Source organism: Symphalangus syndactylus, chromosome 4, assembly GCF_028878055.3.
Source record: "Symphalangus syndactylus isolate Jambi chromosome 4, NHGRI_mSymSyn1-v2.1_pri, whole genome shotgun sequence".
Taxonomy (NCBI): Eukaryota; Metazoa; Chordata; class Mammalia; order Primates; family Hylobatidae; genus Symphalangus; species Symphalangus syndactylus.
This window is the reverse complement of record NC_072426.2, coordinates 51,337,066-51,363,327: the sequence shown is the minus strand read 5'-3', so window position 1 is coordinate 51,363,327 and position 26,262 is coordinate 51,337,066. Positions and strand designations below refer to the sequence as shown.

Below are 26,262 nucleotides of genomic sequence, written 5' to 3'. Positions count from 1 at the left end.
CCCTAGAAGCTGAACAGATGCCAGCACCTTGCTGCCTGTAAAGCCTGCAGAACTATAAGCCAATCGAACTTATTTTCTTTATATTCATAAATAACCCAGTTTCAGGTATATCTTCATAGCAATGCAAGAATGGCCTAACAGAAAATTGGTACTGAGAAGTGGGGCATTGCTATAAAGATACTGAAAATGTGGAAGCAGCTTTGGAACTGGGTAATAGGCAGAGGTTGGAAGAGTTTAGTGGGCTCAGAAGAAGACAGGAAGCTGAGGGAACGTTTGGAATCTCTTAGAGACTGGTTAAGTGATTGTGACCAAAATACCTTCACCCACAAACCTCAAATCCCCAAGTGTACACAGGCACAGACACACACCTACATCCACAGGCAAAGAAAATTAAGGTAGCAAGGAGGCAAATCTACACTGTATTAATGAGGTTTTCTGTATAAAATTAGAGGTAAAGCTTGAATAAGTTACAAATGCATGTTAAAAAGTAAAGCCACATGTCCATTTAAAAACATTCCCTGGGCTGGGCGTGGTGGCTCACGCCTGTAATCCCAGCACTTTGGGAGGCCGAGGCGGGTGGATCACAAAGTCAGGAGATCGAGACCATCCTGGCTAACATGGTGAAACCCCACCTCGATTAAAAATACAAAAAATTAGCTGGGCGTGGTTGCAGGCGCCTGTAGTCCCAGCTACTCGGGAGGCTGAGGCAGGAGAATGGCGTGAACCCCAAAGGTGGAGCTTGCAGTGAGCTGAGATTGCGCCACTGCACTCCAGCCTGGGCGACAGAGCGAGACTCTGTCTCAAAAAAAAAAAAAAGAAAAAAAATTCCCTGTTATTTGCTTTTTCTTTATTTTTAATAAACATTTTACTTTGAAAAATTTTATTAATCACATAAATCCCTTGGAGGCTGAAAATGTTTCTTGCTTGACAAATCATATAAGACATTTCAAGGCCAATGCAATGGCTCTAAATGCTTGAAGATTTTGTTCCTGGTGACAATATGGGAAATTGAAGATGGGGGAAGGAAAGTTCTATATTACAGGGGATGCTGAATATTTCATTTCTTTGGACATATCTTCATAAAGACACCACTAGTAAGCAGTATGGCAGAAAAAAAGGAGCTTTATACAGTGCACCTTTTAGTCAGAAAATAAAAACAGGTTTCTTATGCATTTAATTGCCATGCAGAAAAAAGCTTTAAGGCAGCTCATAATTTTCTGCATCTGATTATCAACACTGACCTATATTTACACTTGAGCTTTGTGTGTATGGAATGGGAGACAGGGTCTCACTCTTGCCCAGGCTAGGGTGCAGTGGTGTAATCACCGCTCACTGCAGCCTTGACCTTCCCAGGCTCAGGCGATCCTGCCACCTCAGTCTCCTGAGTAGTTCGGACTGTAGGTGCACATCCGCAGCTAATTTTTGCAGAAACAGAGTCTTGCTGTGCTGCCCAGGCTGGCCTCGAACTCTTGGGCTCAAGTGATGTGCCTGCATCGGCCTCCCAAAGTGCTGGGATTACAGGTGTGAGCCACAGCGCCCAGCCTAGTGAAGAGATTTAATTAATAAGGGGAATAACTCCTTTATTTTTACCTTCATATTTCCTGATTGAAACTTTCTTATTGTTTTCTGTATTAGGTCCCACAAAAATAGTGTCCAATTCAAAGATAAATTTGGGGACTTAAGTACAATATTTCAACCACTAACACACACGTGTGTTATGAGCCCTGAATAGGAATAAGATATCTTCAGAAATGTGGGTGGTACTTGGGATCTGCCTCACAAGAAGATTGCATGTGAAAGTCTCTGAAGGTTCCCTGTGATGCACAAGGCAGAAGAAGCAGGTGTACACGAAAAATCAGAAGAACCAAAGCTCCAGGTTCGTGGTCTTCGATGGGAGAGATTTGCCATTTCCAAAGACATTGTTGTTTCTACTACATGTGGCTTAGCAAGCAGGACGTGGGGAGGGCCCTGGCAAGACAGTGAAAGGGAAGCTTGATATCAGAGGTGAGACCCAGTACTATAGAAATGAGTGCTTTTTCTTCTTAAAATTTGGGACTAGAATAAGTAAATGTGATATATTCTTACAGTGGAATATTGAGCATTTATTTCAATAATGTTTTAAATATCCATTGTCATCTCATTATATAAACACATCGGAAAACATGCACAGGAAAAAAGACATCTACCGCCATTTTGTTTCTTCCCAGTTCCACTTTGTGTATAACTAGTTGTACTTCGTTTTCTAGCCTTAGATATTTGTGTGGTTGTCTACTGTATATTTATAAGAATCCCAGGACGAGCACCGGGACTCATGCCTGTAATCTCAGCACTTTGGGAGGCTGAGGTGGGCGGATCACTTGAGGCTAGGAGTTTAAGACCAGCCTGGCCAACATGGCGAAACTCTGTCTCTACTAAAATTTCAAAAATTAGCTGGAGATGGTGGCACATGTCTGTAGCCCCAGCTACTTGGGAGGCAGAGGCAGCAAAATAGCTTGAACCTGGGAGGTGGAGCTTGCACTGAGCTGTGATCGCGCCATTGCACTCCAGCCTGGGCGACAGAGCAAGACTCTGTCTCAAAAAAAAAAAAAAAAAAAAAAAGGAATCCCTCTTCACCTAAACTTACCTTGCAATCTAACCATGACGAACACATGGCATTTCTTATTTCTCAGTTTTCTCGCCCAGATGACTGCCGTGGCTTCCTAGCAACTGAGAGAAATGACCGCCTCTGCCCCTTCATCCTCTTTCCTACTGCCAAGGTGATCTTTCTCCTATTACTCCTAGGGCATGCACTTTTAATTTTTACTTTTATTTACCTATTAATTTTGAGACAGAGTCTCGCTCTTGTCTCCCAGGCTGGAGTGCAATGGTGCGATCTCAGCTCACTGCAACCTCTCTGCCTCCTGGATTCAAGCAATTCTCCTGCCTCAGCCTCCCAAGCAGATGGGATTACAGGCGTGCGCCGCCATGCCTGGCTAATTTTTGTATTATTAGTAGAGACGGGGTTTCACCAGGTTGGCCAGGCTGGTCTGAAACTCCTGACCTTAAGTCATCCGCCCGCCTAAACCTCCCAAAGTGCTGGGATTACAGGCGTGAGCCACCGTGCCCAGCTAGGCATGCATTTTAGCTCTAGAAATGAATTTAAAGTTGTGTTGTGTGCAGTTGCCCCACTGACCCATCCTTGCTTCCTTCAGTGCAGTTCCATCTTATCTCTTTTATAGTCTAGGCTTTCAAATAGCACTTTTTGAGGGCAGGGGGAAATAGGTCACTGCTAAACAAGCTTGAAAACCACTCTTCTACAGAATACTGTGCAACTTCTTTACATGGAATGTGATCTGATCTCTGCTTTCCTATCTAGCCTTCCCTTTTTCACTTCTACCTTCTCACCCTCTGAACTCCATATATGCTGTATTAGTCTGTTCTCATGCTACTAAGAAAGACATACCCGAGACTGGGTAATTTATAAAGGAAAGAGGTTTAATTGACTCACAGTTCAGTGTGGCTAGGGAATAGGCCTCAGGAAACTTAAAATCATGGCGGAAGGGGAAGCAAACATGTCTTTCTTCACATGGTGGCTGGAAAGAGAAGTGCCGAGCAAAGGGGGAAGAACTATCAGATCGGGCCAGGCGCAGTGGCTCACGCCTGTAATCCTAGCACTTTAGGAGGCCCAGGTGAGCAGATCACAAGGTCAGGAGTTCAAGATCAGCCTGGCCAACATGGTGAAACCCCATCTCTACTAAAAATACAAAAATTAACTAGGCATGATGGCAGGCGCCTGTAATCCCAGCTAGTCAGGAGGCTGAGGCAGGAGAATTGCTTGAACTCGGGAGGCAGAGGTTGCAGTGAGCTGAGATCGTGCCACTGTGCTCCAGTCTGGGAGACAGATTAAGACTCCATCTCAAAAAAAAAAAAAAAAAGAAAAGAAAAGAAAATCAGATCTCGTGAGAAGTCACTGACTATCACGAGAACAGCATGGGGCTAACTGCTCCCATGATTCAATTACCTCCCACCAGGTCCCTCCCACAACACGTGAGGATTATAGGAACTACAATTCAAGATGAGATTTGGGTGGAGACACAGCCAAACCATGTCATGTGCCATGACCATTCTGCCCTCTATACCTTTGCACACTCAGTTAGCTTTTAGAATGTCCTCCTTCTAGCTCCACCCACCACCAATGTTGTCTGCCATCCACCAAAGCTAAGCTCAGTGTGCCCTTCTCTGTGCAATATTCCCAATTCTCCCAGACAGACTTTGACGCTTATATTTATCAGGCTTATTGCTTATTAAGGAGCAGAAACTGAGTCAAGCCATCAAATATGATAAAAGAGAGATAGGAATTTCATGAGAATCAACAAAAATAAACCATCATAAGACTGTGCCACCTGAAGTGTCAAAGAGCTTTAGAGACCTCAAGCAATAGGTTGGGGGTAGATCTCCAATGGAATGTCCTGTTATTGTCAGAGCAGTTCAGCTATCCTTTTCTGTCTACTTCTCTTCTTTCTACCAAATAACTTCCTCACCGTCTACTCTGTATACCTGATTTCAAATTCTTGTTCTCCCACATGCCGGCTATATAATCTTTGGCAAACTACTAAATAAATCACTTTGTGTGTCATCTGTACAAAGATGAGATAGGAAAAGCACAAGATTATTGAAGGAGAATATGTTAGCTATTGTAGTCCATCAATTCCCAAATGCACATTTTCATCCACGTTTTAATACCGCTGAAGTCGGGTTGGATTTTACAATTGCAGTCTGGCAGACAGGAGTCAAGTTGTGAGGTAGTTGTTATTGCCTGCCCATGTGCAAACGTGCTTGTTATTCCTGGCTGCATGACTGAACAACTGCAGCCTCTCCATGTTTGACTCAGGAAACTATTTAAGGACCATTTGAGGCAGGACTATGAGTCCTGGCTGCTGTCTGAAAACCTTTTATTGACACTTTTTGATAAGATCAAGAACATTCCAGTATCAAAACACAGAATAGGTTTTGGAAAAAATCCAGAAAACAATGATGCAGCACTCTTTTAAGAACTGCTACATCTTTTAAGAAATGCTGCCCAATGCTCTTGATGGCCACAAGATTATCTTCTATAGAAATACACAAGCATTGCCGGGCGCAGTGGCTCACGCCTGTAATCCCAGCACTTTGGGAGGCCGAGGCAGGCGGATCACCTGACGTTAAGAGTTCGAGATCAGCCTGGCCAACATGGTGAAACCCCATCTCCACTAAAAATACAAAAATTAGCTGGGCATCATGGCAGGCGCCTGTAATCCCAGCTACTCACGAGGCTGAGGTAGGACAATTGCTTGAACCCAGGAGATGGAGGTTGCAGTGAGCGGAGATTGTGCAACAGCACTCCAGCCCGGGCGACAGAGCGAGACTCCGTGTCAAAAAGGAAAAAAAAAAAGAAAGAAAAACATAAGCATTAATGACTGAGTCAAAAAGTAATTCAGAAAAATCAGACTCTGAATGTGAAGTAGTTTTAGGGACCCTAATAAATTTATTTTGCTTACGTTTTTCTTTTCAGGTGTGCACAAGAATGATGTGTGATAAAATCTGTGCATAAATCAGCATTAAAAAGCCCTATTAATAAGTATTTAATATAAAACTATAAGTGATAAGGAAGCATTGTGTCAAGAGTGAATTAGCAGCATTTAAAAAATTTTCATTGTAGTCCATAAAAGAAAAATGCATCATATAATTGACATCTTCGATTTGATGAAATGTGATATTTGGCCAGGCACAGTGGCTCCTGCCTGCAATACCAGCACTTTAGAGGCCAAGGCAGGCAGATCACGAGATCAGGAGTTCAAAAGCAGCCTGACCAACATGGTGAAACCCTGTCTCTACTAAAAATGCAAAAATTAGCCAGAGGTGGTGGCACACACCTGTAATCCCAGCTATGCAGGAGGCTGAGGCAGGAGAATCACTTGAACCTGGGAGGCAGAGGTTGCAGTGAGCCAAGATCGTGCCACCACACGCCAGCTTGGGTGACAGAGCAAGACTGTCTCAAAAGAAAAAAAAAAGAAACAAGGAAGAAATGTGATATTTTGGTTATTATTACCTAAAGATTTTTGTTTAGTCATCACTTTTACTAACTCATGGTCCCGCATTGCCCTTCTCTTCATGACTTTGAAGATTCTATTTCATAAAGTAACTGCCTTGGCCGGGGGCGGTGGCTCACGCCTGTAATCCCAACACTTGGGAGGCCGAGGTGGGCGGATCACGAGGTCAGGAGATCGAGACCATCCTGGCTAACACGGTGAAACCCCATTTCTACTAAAAATACAAAAAATTAGCCGGGCGAGGTGGCGGGCTCCTGCAGTCCCAGCTACGCGGGAGGCTGAGGCAGGAGAATGGCGTGAACCCCGGGGGCGGAGCTTGCAGTGAGCCGAGATCGCGCCGCTGCATTCCAGCCTGGGCGACAGCGAGACTCCGTCTCAAAAAAAAAAGTAACTGCCTTATTCTCTCCATAATTTCCAGACTGGAGCAGCTCATTCTTTTTTTCTAACAGTCTTTTTTTTTTTTTTTTAATTAAAAAAAAAAGAGAGAGAAACCAAGACATCTTTAGGCTATGGCCCAGGCTATGGATTGGCTGTCTTTAGATCTTGAGCCTGAGCCCATCCCTATTACCATCAACTGTGGAGGCAAGGCCTAGAGCTAGCCCATGAATTTGTTTTCATCTTTGCATCCCTAATACTTAGCACAGTACCACACCTAGTACCAATACATAGTTGTTAGATTGATGGGGGTATGAATCAAAATGATCTTGGAAGCAAGTGAAGTCCATGACTCACTTACCACATAGAGCTGGACAATGAATTGAAAAGTTTTAATTGTTTTTTTCAAATCACAATAGCATCCGTACCTTACTTGCTATTACAAATATTTGATCTCAATTTTCTATAAGTGTAGTATTTGAGATTTTTTCATGGATTAAGGTTTCCTAGTATCTATACATTATCTTCACTGGGGAATTTTTCAGCAATCATTTTGATGGTCTAATTGATTAACTTTTTAATGGAACATAAATACTGCTTGATATCTCTGGGCTACAGCAGCAAAATATAATCAATATTCCATTCCTTGAGTTGGCCAGACATAGCTATAAAATATTGGTGATCTCTTATGCACACTTTTCTCTCTGAAAATGCTTTTTTTCTCCTCTTACTTCTTTCAAAATTGAACAGAAGTGAATGGAAGAGATAGCAATGCCTCTAACTTTTCTGATGAATATAGATTCATCAATTTTATTGTCTTTGGGATCAAGCCCAGATCGTCATATTGGCATTAAGATCCCTCTGTAATTCGTCCTTAGCTTACTTACTCAATTTTGACAAGAAATCTTCCCTTCCACTCACGTAAGTCTTGTAAATTGACCACAGTCACGATGTGCCTATCACCTATTTGCACCTTCCAGTATTTCCTTGTGCCATGCGCTAAGGGTAAGCTGTCTTTTTCTTTTCCTCTTCTATGAATCCTATTTTAGGATAAGGTTCAAGTTCTTCTTCCTATAATGATTAATACTTTATATTTTATAGCAATATATAATTTATGCTATGTGTTAACATAAATATTTCTCTTTGCTCTTAATTCTCCCTACAGCACCCTTTTAACATTTAACATAGCAGATCTTTCATAGCAGATCTTTTTTTTTTTTTTTTTTTTTGAGATGGAGTCTCGCTCTGTGACCCAGGCTGGAGTGCAGTGGCGGGATCTCGGCTCACTGCAACCTCCACTTCCCGGGTTCAAGTGATTCTCCTTCCTCAGCCTCCCGAGTAGTTGAGTAGTTGGGATTACAGGTGCCCACCACCACACCTGGCTAATTTTTGTTTTTAGTACAGATGGGGTTTTGCCATGTTGGTCAGGCTGGTCTTGAACTCCTGACCTCAGGTGATCCACCCACCTCAGCCTCCCAAAGTGCTGGGATTACAGGTGTGAGCCATCGTGCCCGGCCGATAGCAGATCTTTAAACATTTTGAAGATAACCATCAGCTGCAAAACCTCTTATGACTTTCAAAAAAAATCCAGTCTTTATTATGGGCTACAAGGCTCTAAATGATATAGCTGTAGCCTTCATTTCTGACCTCCTCTTTACCATGTTTCCTCTCCCTAGTTCCACGTGATATTTCCTAGGGCCTTTGCACTGGCCGTTTCTCCTGCTGGATTCCTGCTTCCCCAGTAGTGGCTCACTCCCTCACCTCATCATGGCTCTGCCCAAATCTCACTTCCTCAGAGAGACCCTTCTTGGCCACCCTCGCTAAAGCAGTCATCACCTCTCAACCCCTATCACTCCAGCCAAGCTTCATTTTCTCATGGCAGTACTTACCATTACTGTCACAAAATATTAATTTGTTTATTGCCTGTCTCTTCCTCCTACATGTGAACTCTCATAAGGAATGAGGACAGGGGCTTTGTCTGTCTTGTTCATAATGCATTCATCCTCCTTGGCATGATGTAGGTGCTTAATAAATATTTATTAAACAAATGCATAAATTATTGAGAGTATGAATAAAAAAACTGAATTAGGTTTGATCTCCAAACCTAATTCTGTGTAGTGTATCCACTTCACAGATGACCATTTGGGATTTGGGAGGGAAAGAGATTTGTGAAAGTAACATGGCCAGTGAAGGAAACAAGCCAAAGTAGAAGACATTCCTGTTATTCTCAGCTGCTTAAAATTTCCCGTTACTCACTGTCCTCTTTCTTTTGTATCTTCCTCTAGGAGGCTGGTTGTCTTATTTAATATATGTAAAAATGTAAATTGATGCTTTATTTTTCTTCCCAGACTTTAACTCAGCCTGAGCACTCATCTTACTCCATACACATGACTTCTATTGATTTATGTGTTAGAAAAATCCAAATCCATCTTGAAAAGGGAGACATTTTCCAATATTGAGATTATTTACCATATATACAATATCCCATATACAATATTGATATACAATATTGAGATATTTCAAGAGAATGTGATGTAAGCCCAGATAATATTAACAATACAAGGAATATTTACAAGGACTCATATTGTAAATATATATTTACAATTACACAATATACATGCAATTATACAATATGAATATAAAGATTTGCACAATTGTAGTATTATTGGAATAAGTACCTTTTCTAAGTAACTTCAAGTGGGCAAACACCTTTATCGATATATTAATTCTTATATATTAGCTAAAACTCAATGTCCCTACTACTTTATCTTCTCCATCAATACTGTAACTTCCTATAGACAGATATAGTCTTTTCATGTCTTTAGATTCCTCAAAAAGTAGCCAATGTATATAATGAATTTTTTTGCAGTTTTATTAAAAGCTAACATTCTAAACCATATGGCAGTATTGCAAAAGAAAAAAGAAAATAATGTAAAGCGGTGATCACTGTGAAAACCCAGTTCCTAGACTCAAGTACATTTTTTGTTTGAAATTTGAAATGACTTATTTTTAACAATAGGTGGCGCTTCACAGGTTTTTTGTGTGTTAGGTTAAATGCACTGGCTATATGAAATATATCTGTGCTATCAATTTTTTAAGTTAATACAAGAACATTGATTCATCTAATACATTGGTAAGTAATGGAAACTATTGCTATTAAACTTACCGTATTTATGGAGCATCAAAACTAACATTCTAAAAGATTATAAAAAAAGGCAGCAGCAAATATACCTTTTGAAAATACGTAGGATTCTGTTTTTTTACTTTTCTATTTATTTTCAACTTTTATAAATGTTATTCAATCACTTTTTAAAATATACATTTGCTTTTTTTAACTCAATGACCACAAAGAGTTTACAAATTTTATAGAAGGGATTTTTACTATTTATAATGATCTCTATCTTAACTAGAAGTACAATATTAATGATTGAAAATTCCAGATGAATGATAAGGTGAGCAGGGCTCAGCAGGTGTGTAATCTCAAATTATTAGCAGATAGCTGCTCCAAAATCCCTCCCCCTCATGCACACACATGCACACATACAGCAATACTATTATTAAAATCAGAGCTCTCAGGCTCAGAAAAACAAAAGTAAAATGGAATTGCCTCAAAGCAGTTATAAAAATCATTATTTGGGGTGAAGGACCTAGAAAAAGGGGGCCTTAAACATTTCCTCATCATACAATGTGATTGAGGCAATGATAAGTAATAATTTGTACAGAACTTTAAAGCTTACAAAGTCCTTGCATATATAATGAGTCATTCAGTAGCACTAGGATTTGGGAAGATCAAGTATTTTTATTAACTTCAGGTTATTGATGAGAAAGCAGGTTCAGAGAAATTAAGTGAAGGTTACCTAGCTAGAAGCTGGCAAAGTTGGGACTTCATATCATCTGATCCTATATCTGGTACTCTTTTTCATAATACCATGCTATTTTCCTAGTTATAATACTGGACATAGGGGCATTATGATTAAATATGACACATAAGCTAAAGTTATAGACCGTGATATACAATTGTGGATAATATCGTCAGAACTCAGGTCTTCAATACATGTATCCTATCTATTATTATAGACCACTTGAAATGTTTATATAAATGGAGTTATTAGAAATGTGCCAAGAAAATTACAAATCAAGGGAAACTCTAAGTATAAACATTTTTTTTTATTTTTTATTTTTTTGAGGCAGAGTCTCACTCTGTCGCCCAGGCTGGAGTGCAGTGGCGCGATCTTGGCTCACTGCAAGCTCCGCCTCCCGGGTTCACAACATTCTCCTGCCTCAGCCTCCCGAGTAGCTGGGACTACAAGCGCCCGCCACCACGCCCGGCTATTTTTTTGTATTTTTTAGTAGAGACGGGGTTTCACCGTGTTAGCCAGGATGGTCTCCATCTCCTGACCTCGTGACCTGCCCGCCTCAGCCACCCAAAGTGCTGGGATTACAGGCGTGAGCCACCGCGCTCAGCAAACATATTTTTAAAAAACCTCTTTTGGGAAGTTTTGTATGTTTTCTTTTTTCTTTTTTCTTTCTTCTCTTTTCTCTTTTTTTTTTTGAGATGGATGGAGTCTTGTTCTGTCACCTAGGCTGGAGTGCAGTGGTGCGATCTCTGCTCACTGCAACCTGTGCCTCACGGGTTCAAACAATTCTCCTGCCTCAGCCTCCAGAGTAGCTGGGATTACAGGCACCCACCACCATGCCCGGCTCATTTTTGTATTTTTAGTAGAGACAGGGTTTTGCCACGTTGGGAAGGCTGGTCTCCAGCTCCTGACCTCAGGTGATCCGCCCCCCTCGGCCTCTCAAGTGCTGGGATTACAGGCGTGAGCTACCGGGTCCGGCCTTCCTTTTTCAGTATTACTCATTCTCTATTCTTAAAGGGTATGGCTATAGTTGTTTTATCAAATAAATATTCTACTTTTTTTCTCTTCAAATAAAGGATAAACTGTAGCCTTTGACGTGGGTTATTTCAATAGGAAATAAAGATTATAGTGAGGAAGCCCTAAGAGATGCTTTTTTTGTTTTGTTTTTGCTTTAATGAGAACACACTTTTATTTTCTTACTGTGCTATCTTTGGGGGACAGTTACAAGTTTAAATTAACGTAGGTTCTTACGTGCTTGTCTCTGAAGATTAAGATAGCAGTAGGTAGTTGTGGGAATGAGAGATTGATAAATTTTGTTGACCAGAATCAAAGATGATACCAGATGATCATTATAAGGGCCATTCCACTTCTTGTTTCAAAATACAAATCGGCGAAGAGATGGCTAATCTTTTTTTCTCATGAAAATAAAGAACAAGTGAAGGCTTAGAGGGGAACATCTGACATCACTGGAAGAGGAAAGAAGACAGGATTTATTTTGCAATTAGCTAGATAAGAATGAGGACTGTTTTGTACTAGGGCAAAGATGTTTCCTTATACAATCTTACCATGTGGGTTTAATTAGTAAAATCTTTAATATATAGTACGGATGCAGTTTATCTGAACTCTTGTCACTTTTATTCTCTCCAAAGGAATATGGCACTTAAGAAATAAAGCGCACCAATTTAGGACACTTCCAGGTACATTTCTTTCTTTTCTGACAACTTGCAGAAAAATAGAATCGCCTGTGACAAAGTACACAAATGATTCGTTGAATTATAGAGCTGACACAAACTACAAATCATTCAGTGTAATTTACTCAATGTATTGCTTGATTTGCCCACTTCCAGAATTTGAAACCAATACGGAACATTCGTATTTCAAATAAAGCAGAAGGATGAGAATTACGCTTATGAAAATGAAGAGAATGTTTATGGAAAATTTACAGAATAGGTTGGTCTATTTCTGTCAACTACAAAGATTGTTTACAAAAGGAAACTGAAAATAAAATGGCCTATCCTTGCCAGCTTTTCTTGGGAAGTATAGTAATATAGTGACTATTGCCCTAAAAGGAAAGTAAAGAGAACTTAGTTTCCATTACCGGTCTTCATTGATTTATTACATGCTTATAGGCTAACTCATCAATGTCTGTGATTATTTAGTTTGTGTGTTTGTTTCTCAACAAGATAAAAGACTGTAATACATTTATTTATCATGACTTCACAGAAACATTAGGAGAATTAATAACGTATTATTTTTCAAGAGCTTGGAACACATGATTGTTATTTTTATTTTGGCAAATAAAGTAGATACATGAATAAGTTAAGCTTCCTATAACTGTATTAATTTTTTTTTTTCTTTTTGAGGCAGAGTCCATCTATGTTGCCCAGGCTGGAGTGCAGTGGCGCCATCTCAGCTCACTGCAACCTCTGCCTCCCGGGTTCAAGCGATTCTCCTGACTTAGCCTTCTGAGTAGCTGGGATTAGAGGCACACACCACCATGCCCGGCTAATTGTTTGTATTTTTAGTAGAGACCAGGTTTCGCCGTGTTGGCCAGGCTCGTCTCCTGCCCACCTCAGCCTCCCAAAGTGTTGGGATTGCAGGTGTGAGCCACCATGCCTGGCCATTTTTTTTTTAATCACTAGAAGTTGTGAGGAGTTACCGAATTTTTTTAATTTCACTTTATTCTTTTTCAAAACTCAAATTAACACAAGCAATGGCTAATCTTGTTTTCACATGAAAATTAAGGACGAGTCAGGGCTCACTTTCCATTCCACTTTATTTAGGCATATCTTAATAAACTAAAAATTATTATAAGATTTTTCCCATTGATATTTGCATTGTTTTTCATTTTTGGAAAAATCTCATACTCCAGTTATCCATTTTTAGTCAAGTTACAATGTAATTAAACTTACCAAGTAAAAAACAATGTATACTTTAAGCTAAAAATTTAGAATTTCTACAAAGACTTATAGTTGTGGGGAATCAGAAGGAGAGGCAGGTTTCATTCAATGTCTTTTAGATCCAAGGTGATAGGGCTATACTTACATTTATTTGTAATGTAATATTTAGAGAAAAACATATTAATGCATTTTAGTGCTAAATGACGTGGAGGGTTATTGATCAACTCTGTACAGCATATTTAATTTCTTAATACAACATGACCCATGGTGATGGTGTTTTACATAAAAATCTCATGGATTTTATTATTATGATTTAAAAATACTTGATCTCATGAAAATTATTTTAATACATTTCTGGTTGAAATAGAGTGTATTTGCAATAGAAATCTTTCAAATATATTTTGTAGGATTTATGAAGGTAGAATGTTCAGTGCTCCCTCTCCAGGTTTTATCATATTGGTGAACTGACCGCTCAGCTCACAATTGTGGTAATAGTCAGTTTTGAAGAACCAAATAAGATACTCTGATATGATATTCTATTTTTGATTTGTCTATTCCAAATACATTCACAAGAAACCTATCCATCACTACTAAAATTTCATTACATCCCAAAAATCTAATGAGATCTATGAAAAAAATACAGTGAAATCAATTTTATTCTTTTAAATAGCCTATTTTAATACAATTCATAATATTAAGAGTGAATATGTAGCTTTTTCGCTTGATTCTTATTCTATGCTATTTTCTAGTGATGCTTTTTTATTGTTATTCATGTTCTTAACAATGCTCTGTGTTCTTTAGAGGCAATTCCAAACACAACTTTAATTTTTGAAAGTGCTCAGACATTTGAAAGTCGTGTGTGCGTGTGTGTATTATGTATGTATATATTTATAAAGTTTTAACAGAACCACTTGCTATTGTAAATAAAGAGACTAAAAATGCACTTTGAATTAAAAATTTCCATACTTATATGTATATATGATTTAGATTCTAGAGTTTTGTTATTGTTTGCTTTGTTTTGCCAGACTTTAAGCTACTCCTGATATATATAGTAGCTGGAAAAATATCTCCTTTCCACTAAGTTTTTGGTTTTTAGGTGGCTTTTAAAAGTTTCTACGGAACCTTCAGTTCTACAAAAAGTTATCCTCACTGCAGCATGAAAAGGCACAATTTTGATAATAAATGTCTAAAATCGCATAGTTTGTAAGAAAGTAGAAAGCAAGTTTCCTACTTAAAGTGTTTTTTCCCAGTCATATCAGCTATTACTAACAATTATAAAACTTCTTGATAAATTTTTTCTATTCTAATTAATTGACTTTTAGCTAATTAAAAAATATACGGGTTGGTATTTTTTGCAAAATTATACAACTATATTACAAAATTGAAAGAATTTGTTTTTTCTCCATGTGCTTGCTTTTTGGGAAATCACATAACAAGCCAAGGTAAAGCAATTATTTAAAAAACCCATAGCAGAAAATTTCACCTTTATTACATATCCTTATATTACATTTGCAGTAAAGAGTGCCACCTTTTGAACTTCAGGTTTCACATATTTTGAACTTTGTTGTAAATAGGAACTGTAATGTTATATAATCATCTTTTTGTGTCAATATACGTTTTCCCTCTAGTTGATCAGAAGTGATGGCTTGGCATACAACTTTTTTCATTTTCTTTTATTCTTCACAATTCTTTTCTAATTAAACTTAAGAGTAGAGTCCACCAATCCTTTTAATTAAGATCGACAACTAAAGATTGCTAACTAAATCCGAATGTATTCCTCTATGACAAACTGCATTTGCAGAATTTTTAGAGGCACTCCCGAAGTTTTAAGAGGATGTTTATTACACGAGTCTGTAGGGCAACATTTCCAAGTTGGTACACATAAACGCAAGAGGAAACGATAGTTAAGGAAATCCTGTTCCAGGTTTTCAGGCAGCCCGAGTGATTGACACATGATATCACCGGAGGCGTGTCCTGGGGTGGAGGTGGAGGTGGAGGCAAGGAGCTGAAATTCTGCGGAGCCGGAGTGAGATCGCTCTGTAAAGCACGCAGTGGTTTGCAGAGTGATATCAGCAGAGTTCCCTGCCCTGGATAAGGAACAGCTACAGTCGCTGTTAAATGTGCCTGAAAAGCAATTTGCAATCTTTGCATTAGGTGAGTACCGTTTCCTTCCGTAGACATTTTAGGAAAGATAAGGTGAGAAATGTTGACTTTTGCAAGGAACTGAACATTTATTTCTTTGAACTTGCTTTCCAGCTAAGATTCTGGTTGCATTTCAAAACACCGGTAGTATTCCCACTGCTAAAACTAATGCTCTTAAAGTAAATGCTACCGCTAAAAGAAAAAGCAGGGTCCCTTTCACCTCTCCTTAACCGAACAGTAGACGTTTAAAGTCTGAAACGATCGAATTTGTGAAACACAGAGCCGTTAATGCCTTTATGCGAAGAGGGGTAGCACTCGGTGTGTGGACCAAATGCGTGTTTGTTTAGGCATTGTTGGCGACCAAATCCCGAGCGAAGCATTGGTTTAAAACCTGAATTTCCCGTCTCTGTGTATTGATTCCTAACGCGCAGAGGCGTTGCTTGAACGTTGTTTGAACTCCTAGGCATTCCAGGGGGCAAAAGCACCTCGGCAAAAACGTGCAGGACTGCATGTTACTTTGGTTCGCGGCTGACACGCCGACTGTGCGCCGGCCTGTCAATCACTGGGAGCAGCAACAGGGAGCACATGGCAACGGGCTGTGGGCGAGCTGGCCAGCGGCCCGCCCCGGGTCCCAGCCCTTCGAAGAAAGGGACATTCACGAGCTTCTATCTCTAATCCTCTGTCGCAGGCATTTCGGCCGTGGAATCGCAGGCTTGGAGGACTGGGTGTGAGCGCTGCCCGGGAGAGGCTGACCTGCTGGGACCAGAGTGCCCGGGGACGCTGTGCCCCCACTTGCCCAACGTGCGGGATCGGCAAAGCGCCTCGGCCTGCGCGGGGGACAAGGGACGACGCCCGCCTTTCTCTCTCCGAGAAGGATCCCCAAACCTCACTCTCTTCACTCCTCCCCGCTAAAAAAAAAAGGGTAAAAAAATCCCCCTCCTCCCTCCCGGCCGCGGCGGCCTCTGCCTGGCAGGCGCGTGCTCCGAGGTCTCGCCGGGGTACTGCGCGGCTCCGTGACCCGCCCGCAGACGCCGTTTCGGGCCCCGACCTGGGCGCTGCGGAGTCTCTAACGCCCGTGACGTGGATTTTTCGCTCGTCAGGAGGCCGCCATCCCTTCCTTCGTTCCCCGCGAGGAGCGACCAGAACCCGAGATAGTTCTCTGAGCACACTGTGCCGTCAGCTGGCCCGTCACGCACTCGACTCTCCGCCACTCCCCTACTTGTTTTTCTGAGACTTGGAGAGCCTTCCTTGAAAGGATTTGTAACTGGTTCTTGGAAAGGGGCTGCAGGAGAAGACCTCCGGAGGTGGATGTTACTGAGCCGCCCGGCGAGCACCAGCCGTGAGAGGTCCGGGCCCGGCCGAGCGGAGCCGCCGAAGAACTGCCCTCCGCAGCCGGAAGGGGGCCGCGGGGAGCGCTCCTGGCGGGTGACGGCGGGGGCGGGGGAGGCCGCGGGCCGAGGCGCTCCAGCTCCCGCGATGCCGCCTCGCTCTCCCCGCCGCGGTTGATGCGGCGCGTGCACGCCGCCGCCCGCACCAGGACCTGGGCCGGGTCGCACGGCTTGGCCCCCGGCCACCGCTTCGGCCTAGGTGAGTGTGTGCGGCGGCCGCCCTCGGCCCGCGGGGTGGTAGGCGCGCGGGCGGGGCTCGCTCGGCGCGGCAGGTGCGGACTCGGCGGCGCTGCTGCCCAAGCCTGGACTCCAGGAGGGGAGGGGAGGGGAGGAGAGGGGAGGGACGACCTCGCGCGGCGCTGCCCCTCCCGCTGCTCCCTGCCCCCTGGGGGCCGCGGCTTCTGGGGGCTCAAGGTTGGGTGGCGGGGTGGGCCACGGTCCGCGGCTGCGGAACGTAACAAGACAGGGTCTTCTCCATCCCCGATTACCCGGAGCGGCGGCGCGGTGGCCCAGGTTGTCCTCTCGGAGAGCCCTTCACGCCCAAGGGGGATTCCAGGCGGCTCTGGGGATGTCCCCGGGGGCCCTCTTTGGAGGAGTATGCCTCAAGCAGGGGGACGACAAAGGCTGTGTGTGTGTGTGTGTGTGTGTGTGTGTGTGTGTGTGTAGGCACATCTCCGGAATTCGCCGGTTACGCCCTCGATAGAATTAGGCAGCCCCAAAGCTAGCCGCAACTTTCTTCTTGTTTGGAGCTCAGTGCAAAGACAGGGGAGGGGAGGGGAGAGGGCACTGCCACTTTAAAAGTGGGGAAGCCGGCCGGGCGCGGTGGCTCACGCCTGTAATCCCAGCACTTGGGGAGGCTGAGGCGCGCTTATCACCTGAGGTCAGGAGTTCGAGACCAGCCCGACCAACATGACGAAACCCAGTCTTTACTAAAAATGCAAAAATTAGCCGGCCGTGGTGGCGCGCGACTGTAGCCCCAGCTACTCGAGAGACTGAGGCAGGAGAATCGTTTGAACCCGGGAGGGGGAGTTTGCAGTGAGCCAAGGTCGCCACTGCACTCCAGCCTGGGAGACAAAGTGAGACTCCGTCTCAAAAAAAAAAAAAAAGTGGAGAAGTCCGCCCTCCTGAGCTCATGGTAACCTCAGCCTCCTCCCCTCCTCCTACCAGAGAGAGAGAGGGAGAGAGAACTTGTTTTCATTCATAACTTTTTCCTTTTCCTTCCTCCGTCAACTATTTATTCAGTGCGGATTGCAGAGGGCGCAGCTCCACCGTGGTAACTTAAAATGTGGCCGCCCCTGCGCTGTCTTCTTTCTCCCCGGCCCTCGGTGAACCCAGCTTTTCCTTTAAAGTATAGACAAATCCTTGCTTAGGGTCAGCCAGACCGTGGGCTTGCTTTGGGCGCCCGCGTGGACGCTGAAGGCTCTTCGAGATTTGTCAGAAACCTTGGTGGGCCACGCAAAAAGTGTGTTGGAAATCCACGGTGATCCTTAGTGTGGTGATGGGATTGTCCGAAAAGGTATTCTACTTCCATTTGCGTTTTCTTGGGGAAGGCAGTGTGCCGAGCGCGTGTGAGCGTGTTTGGGGCTTGTCCAAGATTGTCACTGCTTGAAAATGGGCTTTTCTTCGGATCGGAGGTGGCGAATTTTCTTTGCTTTTAATTTTTTTGTCTGGCAGCTTCATTTCCCAGCCAGTATGAAGTTTGTTAGAACTATCATTGGAAATGCAAATTAAAGTTGTGCCTGGTGTTTTGGGTTACACTATTCAAATCCTCTACGGTTTTGTGTTTCGTGTGGAATCTGACTTAGTACTTTTAGCTACCTTTTGCTTTGAAAGCACTGAGTTTAGAAGTTCTTGAAGAAGAGGAATAATTGTGCAGGAGTCAGGATTAGATGTTGAAGACTCCGAGACTAAATCCCCGCAGGTTATGAATGTGTTACTCCTCATGCGCAAGGAAGGTAGAATAAAGTAGAAACTTGAGAGAGCTGAGTTGTGAAAACGGGGGGAGCTCCAAGAAGTTAACATGTAAGACATAGTTTAGAGACATTAGTTTAGGAAATACAGGAAATGAACTTTCTGCGTTATTCCTTAAACCATGTTTTTTGCCTCAAGTTGGTAGTGGAGAATGGACATTTCTTTTTCTTTTCCTTCTTGAATTGGGTCGACTCTGTAGACTTTAGAAGGAATTTGTGTGAAAAATACTCCAGTTCACCACTGAAAGCAGAAACTTTTATCTTCAGTAGTTTGTGAAGAACACATTATAAATTAGAAATAATTTAGTATTAGTATGGAAACACAACTGCTTATTTTTATCTGGATATTAGTGTGCTGATTTTGTTACAAGAAGCACATTGAATCAGAGTTGGCAGCGCTTTTGAAAATCAGGGTCTATCATGTAAATACAGATTTTTAAATCAGGAAATACAGATAATTAAAACTGCCAGGATTTCCCTACACTGCGTTAAAGGCCTCACGCTTATTTGTGCATAAAACTTGTTTTGTGAGTGAGCCCTTCAGCTTAAAAAAATCCTCTCAGGATTTCAAATATGAGTACTGTTATATCATTGACTGGATTATACACTGAGTCTTGTGTGTGTGTGTTTGTAGTTCCAAAACACCAAGAACCGTTGTGTACCTGATAGATTTATTTTTGCATCTCATAGATGAATAATAAGATAGTTTTAAAATTCTGATTTATACAGAAAATTACGTATTATTTTGTGATTTCATTTGAGTTTAGAGTCTCAATTTTTTTAATGCCTTAATTTTTTTCATCATTAATCTAATGCATATAACAGCACACAACAAAAAGGCTGTAGCACCAAAGCCATTCTCAATTTCTTAAAGCGTAGACATTTTCCTTTATGGAAGCCACCTATAAGTTGATAACTGAGGTTTCTTTAGATGAGAGTTATTCTCCTGCTTATACTCAGTATTCCCTGCGAAGGCATGCTCCATTTTAATTATTGGATTCACAAACAGGAAGGCATTACTTCCTCTTGATTCTGCTTCTTAAAAGTTGGAAAAACTTGTTCATGGCATGGGGTCTCTTGTTTATAGTCTTCCTCTATGATGTGGTCCCCAGCCTCTCCTGGAATTGGACTCTGACCAGGACCCCAGCATCATTGTAATCCACTGTTGAAGGAGGTCATTACTAGGCTGTTTAGGCAATTTGTGACTTGACAGGATCCCCCCCCCACCCAAAAATTGCTTCCTGTCATTTATTTTCTGTGTTTTTTTCATCTTTGATTTCGTTTTAGGATTTCAGATGCATGCCAGGTTTCCACTGATTGCCAGAACTCGAGATCACTACACATGGATCCCCAAAATCAACATGGCAGTGGCAGTTCATTAGTTGTGATCCAGCAGCCTTCTTTGGATAGCCGTCACAGATTAGAGTATGAGAGAGAGATTCAGCCTGCTGCTATTTTGTCCTTAGACCAGATCAAGGCCATAAGAGGCAGCAATGAATACACAGAAGGGCCTTCAGTGGTGAAAAGACCTGCTCCTCGGACAGCACCAAGACAAGAAAAGCATGAAAGGACTCATGAAATCATACCAATTAATGTGAATAATAACTACGAGCACAGACACACAAGCCACCTGGGACATGCAGTACTCGCAAGTAATGCCAGGGGCCCCATTTTGAGCAGATCGACCAGCACTGGAAGTGCAGCCAGCTCTGGGAGCAACAGCAGTGCCTCTTCTGAACAGGGACTGTTAGGAAGGTCACCACCAACCAGACCAGTCCCTGGTCATAGGTCTGAAAGGGCAATCCGGACCCAGCCCAAGCAACTGATTGTGGATGACTTGAAGGGTTCCTTGAAAGAGGACCTGACACAGCACAAGTTCATTTGTGAACAGTGTGGGAAGTGCAAGTGTGGAGAATGCACGGCTCCCAGGACCCTGCCATCCTGTTTGGCCTGTAACCGGCAGTGCCTTTGCTCTGCTGAGAGCATGGTGGAATATGGAACCTGCATGTGCTTAGTCAAGGGCATCTTCTACCACTGCTCCAATGACGACGAAGGGGATTCCTATTCAGATAATCCTTGCTCCTGTTCACAGTCACACTGCTGCTCTAGATACCTTTGTATGGGAGCCATGTCTTTATTTTTACCTTGCTTACTCTGTTATCCTCCTGCTAAAGGATGCCTGAAGCTGTGCAGGAGGTGTTATGACTGGATCCATCGCCCAGGGTGCAGATGTAAGAACTCCAACACTGTCTATTGTAAGCTGGAGAGCTGCCCCTCCCGGGGTCAGGGTAAACCATCATGATTTTTGGAGGTGGGTTGTACCTCCTGAACTTCTAGCTTTCAAGTTGGGGCTGTTTTTTTTTTCTTTTCTTTTCTTTAGAATTTTTCCCTGTTTCCCACCTTCTCTTCCCCTGTTCCCAAGATCTGACTCATGGATTTTTCTCTTTCCTCATGGATGATCTTCAGCAAGAGTGGACTGGGAAACTGCACCTGGCTCCCACTTAAAACAAGAGCCTCTGCCATCCACTTGAGAGGGTATTGAGAGCCAGTAGGCTTTTGTGTAGCCTTTTTGTTCTGCAAGCAACTTTCTAAAGTTGTATACATGAACATACACCCACACCCAGACTACAGTGATTTAGAGTTGTTTTGATTGGGTACTGTGGGAGCAGGGAAATTGGTTTTTTAAAAAGCAACTGTTTAATTGCTTAAATAAGCTATGTATTAAATCTGTCTCCAGTTAGGGCTATCTTTCTAGCATTGGCCCCTTAAGTAGCATGGGGGATATATTTTTTGCTATAACGTAAAAATTTTCCTTTAACCACTGCCCTCTCCTTCTTGTCCTTCAAGGTTCTTTCCCCTCGGTTTTGTTGTTGTCTTACTCTGGAGATGCCAAGTGCATTTTTTCTTTCTATGTAATTTTAGATTCGCTTTACAATGTAAATCTTCACATTGGAGATATATTGGTTGGACCTTGCCCATCTTCACTCTAGGCTTTGTATTTGTGAAGGACTCAACAACCTTCCTTCTTCACCCCATGCTTCTCACCAAATTTTTGTTGTCATTGAGGGCATTTGGATCACTCAAGTTGATATTTATAGCTGATCAATCTATAGGTGTCACAGAACTATGCTGCCTAAAGTGATCTTGGCTCCTTAATGGTCCTTTTGGCCCCTTGGATAGTTAACAGCTGAGTAATTCTAATCTCTTCTGTGTTTTCCTTGCCTTAACCACAAATTGTGGTGCTTTTTGTATATTTTATGTATAAATCACAAAGTTGAATTCTGACTATTTTTAAGACAAAAAGTCTGTTAAACTTTTTTATTGTAAAGAATATTTATTATGCGAATCTCTATTATTTTATGGTATTTATTGCAAAAGACTGTTGAAATGTACTCATGTCTGAATATAACAAAATATCAATACTTAACGGAAAATAAGGTGACACGAAGAAAGTACATATGTTAACTATAATGCAGAAAATATATTAATTAATGAAACTGTCTCTCGATTTCTTCATTTATTAGTCTGTACTATTATGATGATTTTTGCTTATTTGCTTTGGCTTTTTCTTCTTACACACCCATTTTACTTCTTTCCCTATAGATGGTGAATCTAGACGTAGGTGAGCCCAAATTATGAACTAGATAATTTGGTGCAAAAGTAATTGCAGTTTTGGGCCATCTTTAATGGCAAAAACACAGTTACTTTTGCGCCGACCTATTATTTCCTGGAAAGTGCATTAATCAAAATTTTGTGATCCAAATTATCTTTTAACAAATGCTCAAGTGAGTCATTTTATACAGTAAAAATTTTTTGTAATATAGTCTCTTCCTACTTTGACTATTTTGTAAGCTTGAGGTTTTGTGTATATTATAGTTTCTTGAAATGGGGCATATCTACAGTAGAAGCTTTTTTAAATGTTTATCCTAACTCTTAAGTTAATAAAAAGTTAGATTTATCAGCTAGACTTAATGAACATAGTTCTGTAGATATGCTAGGAGTCTCGGGTACTGTCACTTTAATAAAGCATCTAGAAGTTACCAAGGGAATAATTCACAGTATCAGAGAGATTTCAAAAACATTCCTGTCCCTGTCTTTTCACTTGTTTCATAAGTCTAATGTGGCCTGACCAAATTACACCTCATCAAGTCCTGTGCAATTAGAAATCTGAGGGCCTAAAATTTTATGTAGAAAAAGTAAGTATTTTAAATCTTATTTTTTAGGCTGGTGAAACCACTACATAGCTGGAATCTTTGGGTCTGATAAAATATTTGGTCATTTGAGTCCTCAGAATACACCGTTTTTAAGTTTGATAAAATTTTTTTTTTTTTTTTTTTTTGAGACGGAGTCTCGCTCTGTCGCCCAGGCTGGAGTGCAGTGGCGCGATCTCGGCTCACTGCAAGCTCCGCCTCCTGGGTTCACGCCATTCTCCTGCCTCAGCCTCTCTGAGTAGCTGGGACTACAGGCGCCCACCACGACGCCCGGCTAATTTTTTGTATTTTTAGTAGAGACGGGGTTTCACCGTGGTCTCCATCTCCTGACCTCGTGATCCGCCCGCCTCGGCCTCCCAAAGTGCTGGGATTACAAGCGTGAGCCACCGCGCCCGGCCTAGTTTGATAAAATTTTATTCATGTGAGTCCTCAGTCTCACTAACTCCCTAAGACGAAGTGATATGTCAGTCATTATCTGCATTTGAAAATAATTCTTTGCATTTGAGAATAAGATATTGACATAATTTGAACCCAGGTTATCAAAGCTCTTATCCAGCTTTTTGTTTTGGTCATTATTCATGGATGGTTTGGCTGTTAGTTTAAGAGTACGTATTTGTTCTTTGTAAATAGGCTTTGACTTTGTTTTATATAGACAAGGTATAATTGGTAGAAACTTGTTTTAGTCCTTTTCCATCAAGCCGCTAAACCTATTAGTTGGCAATGTGATATTTAATCCATCAAATATTTCCTTTATGCTTTGAAAGCAGGAGGATTTTTAAAAGTGAATAGTTGTGTTTTGGAGGCTACTTCATAATCTGTAGCATTTAAAAATGTGAACTTCAGTGTTTTCGTCTGATACTCAAGTTATGTGATGTTATCACTGGTCCTTTCATATTTATAGAGTATTTTCACTGAGATGTGGCTTCTTAATGAAGTATATAAACACAGACTTCTTCAAAATACTCTGTGGATTTTTTTTTCCGGTATTATTTAGAACCTTAGTATAATTAGTTGGAGTTAAGAGCTGTCTTTAGCTGTAATAACCAGACTAAGAAGCAGTAGCTTTTACTGAAAGAAATTTATAACTTTTATGAGAACGAAGTATGCTGTGGAGTTTTAACTTCTGGCTATATATATGCAGAATACATGAAAAATACTAAGATGGTGGTCTGCTGCTTCGAAGACTGTATGAAGTCTGGCATAATGGCAAGTCTATACTTGGAAGGAGTGATTGGTTAGACGTTCAGATTTCTAAAAGAGGCTTGTCAGGTGGCAGAGCATAAACACTTTGATTCGAAACTTCCTCCTTTGTGATGGTTTAAACCTAGGAAGAAGAAATATAAGAGTGTGTTCTCGCAAGAGCTTATGGGCCCTAGGCTCTTGAACCTAATGCTAATCATCATTTTAAAGTGCTAAGACTTTGAAAGCATCAGCTGAAATTTACAATGCCTCTGCCACTTATTTAATACTGTTGAATGAAACACAACATGCCAAATAGATGGGCTAACCTTTTTATTCCACACATTTGTCCCTCTTCCCCAACTAGTACAGCTTGACAGAATGGATGTTTTTGTTAACCTGGTTCCTTTCCAGTATATTTTCTGCCTGCCAATTTTTTCATTTCAAACAAGCCTTATTTAGATAGTGTAATAGTGAATAAACCAACACAGGACTTTTGTAATTGAGTAGTTTCCTGTTTACCGAGTTTATAAAATGTAACCTAGCAGAAAAAAATGGAATGTGAAAAAGTAGACTTTTTTGTGTGTGAAGACCTAAAGTGAATCTGCAAATGTAGGATTATAATTACATGGTTTCCAAAATTTAAACCACAAAATATTTCCATTATTACTAAAAAATAAAAATTAAAGCTTTAAAAACAGTGGTCTTTAAAGTGAAAAATAAGTTAAAAACTATGTTTTTATCCTAAAATCGATAATGGAACCAGACTCAGGTGATTAATTTCCAGAGGATTAAATTTTTGAAATTATCAATTTTTCCTAAATCTTTTCTTTTTTTAATGGAGAGGTGTATTTCGTAGCAGACTATCGATATCTATAGAGATCTCATATTAAAAAACAATCCCTTTTGAAATATATTGAAATATTGAAACAAACTGGAAAAGTGTCTAAAAGCAGTTCTCATCCTAAACTCTCACCATACATTTTAATTGGCAAGAGTGTTGATGTTTTTAAATATGTTGAAAACAAAACTTTAAGTCCTTTTGGCCAATCGCTGGTTGGATGGTTGTTTTTTCCATTACTTCACTGATTAGCTATAATCAAAATAGCCATGTATATACTTACCTGATAGCTATTGATTCTTACAGTAGTCTCTCAGATTATTACTAAGCCATTTTGCTATTATTGAACACCTCATAGGGGCATTCTGTATACAGTAGAATTCTAGAACTAGAAATATATCTCAGAGTTTATCTTAATGTTTCTCAATCATGTATGAAAAGAAATAGTTATCTAGTTTAAAAATTAAAAATTCACAAGTGTGTGTCATAGCTCAGACCTGTATTAGAATAATCTCCGGGGGTGGGGGCCTGGTATTCATTATTTTCAAAAAGCTTTTTGGGTGATTGTATCAGGCAACTTTGGAACTGATTTATGTAGCTCACTGTCTTCATTTTGAGGATGTACAAAGTCATGGCTTGAGAACTGTTCGTGTTTTAGCTAGGGTAGAGCCTGAACTCTTTCATCTGACACAGGATTTTCTTCATTTCTTGTTTGTTTGCTTTTTGGGATTAGGTCTCGATCTGTCACCGAGGTTGGAGTGCAGCAGTGGCTTGATCACCACTCACTGCAGCCTCAACCTCCTAGGCTCAAGCAATCCTCCCCTGCCTCAGCCTGTGAAGTAGCGGGGACCCTGTGAAGTAGCGGGGACCACAAGCAAACGCCACCATGGCCAGCTATTTTTTTTTTTTTTTTTTTTTTTTTAGTAGATACAGGTGTCTCCTTATGTTGCCCACGCTGGGCTTAAGCTGTCCTGCTTCAGCCTCCCAAAGTGCTGGGATTACAGGCGCAAGCCGTTGCACCTGGCCTCTTCATTTTCTCAGCAGCCAACTCAATAAGTGTCTTTCTGCTGCAATTAGCCCTTACTATTCCATCCTCTTTACCAGAAAATTTTTCCTTCATAATTAATATATTTGACCATAATTTAGGAAATGAGATGTTTTTCTGCATATATTATTATTGATGCTTAGCTATCAGGAATAAGTAGTAAATGACTTCATTGCCGTGATTATTTTTCATATGTTAATATTAAAATTAACAGTTTGAAAGTGGAGCTTGTGTTTCCTCTGGCTGGGTTTATATGGTAATATTAGTTTGTGAAAGGAACAGTAAC

The 26,262-nt window shown here is 41.1% G+C and overlaps 1 protein-coding gene across 2 annotated transcripts; it reads left to right on the top strand.

The window, feature by feature from the left end:
• The first annotated feature begins 16,771 nt into the window (after positions 1-16,771).
• On the top strand, positions 16,772-22,202 carry SPRY1 (sprouty RTK signaling antagonist 1). 2 transcript variants are annotated; one of them, XM_055274644.2, is made up of 2 exons: positions 16,772-16,929; positions 19,988-22,202. In XM_055274644.2, the coding sequence occupies exon 2, from the start codon at positions 20,043-20,045 to the stop codon at positions 21,000-21,002; it is 960 nt and encodes a 319-aa protein (XP_055130619.1). In that variant the 5' UTR covers positions 16,772-16,929; positions 19,988-20,042; the 3' UTR covers positions 21,003-22,202. The 2 variants fall into 2 exon arrangements, with proteins under 2 accessions (XP_055130619.1, XP_055130620.1); XM_055274645.2 differs by lacking the exon at positions 16,772-16,929 and adding an exon at positions 17,147-18,246.
• The last annotated feature ends 4,060 nt before the right edge of the window (positions 22,203-26,262 follow it).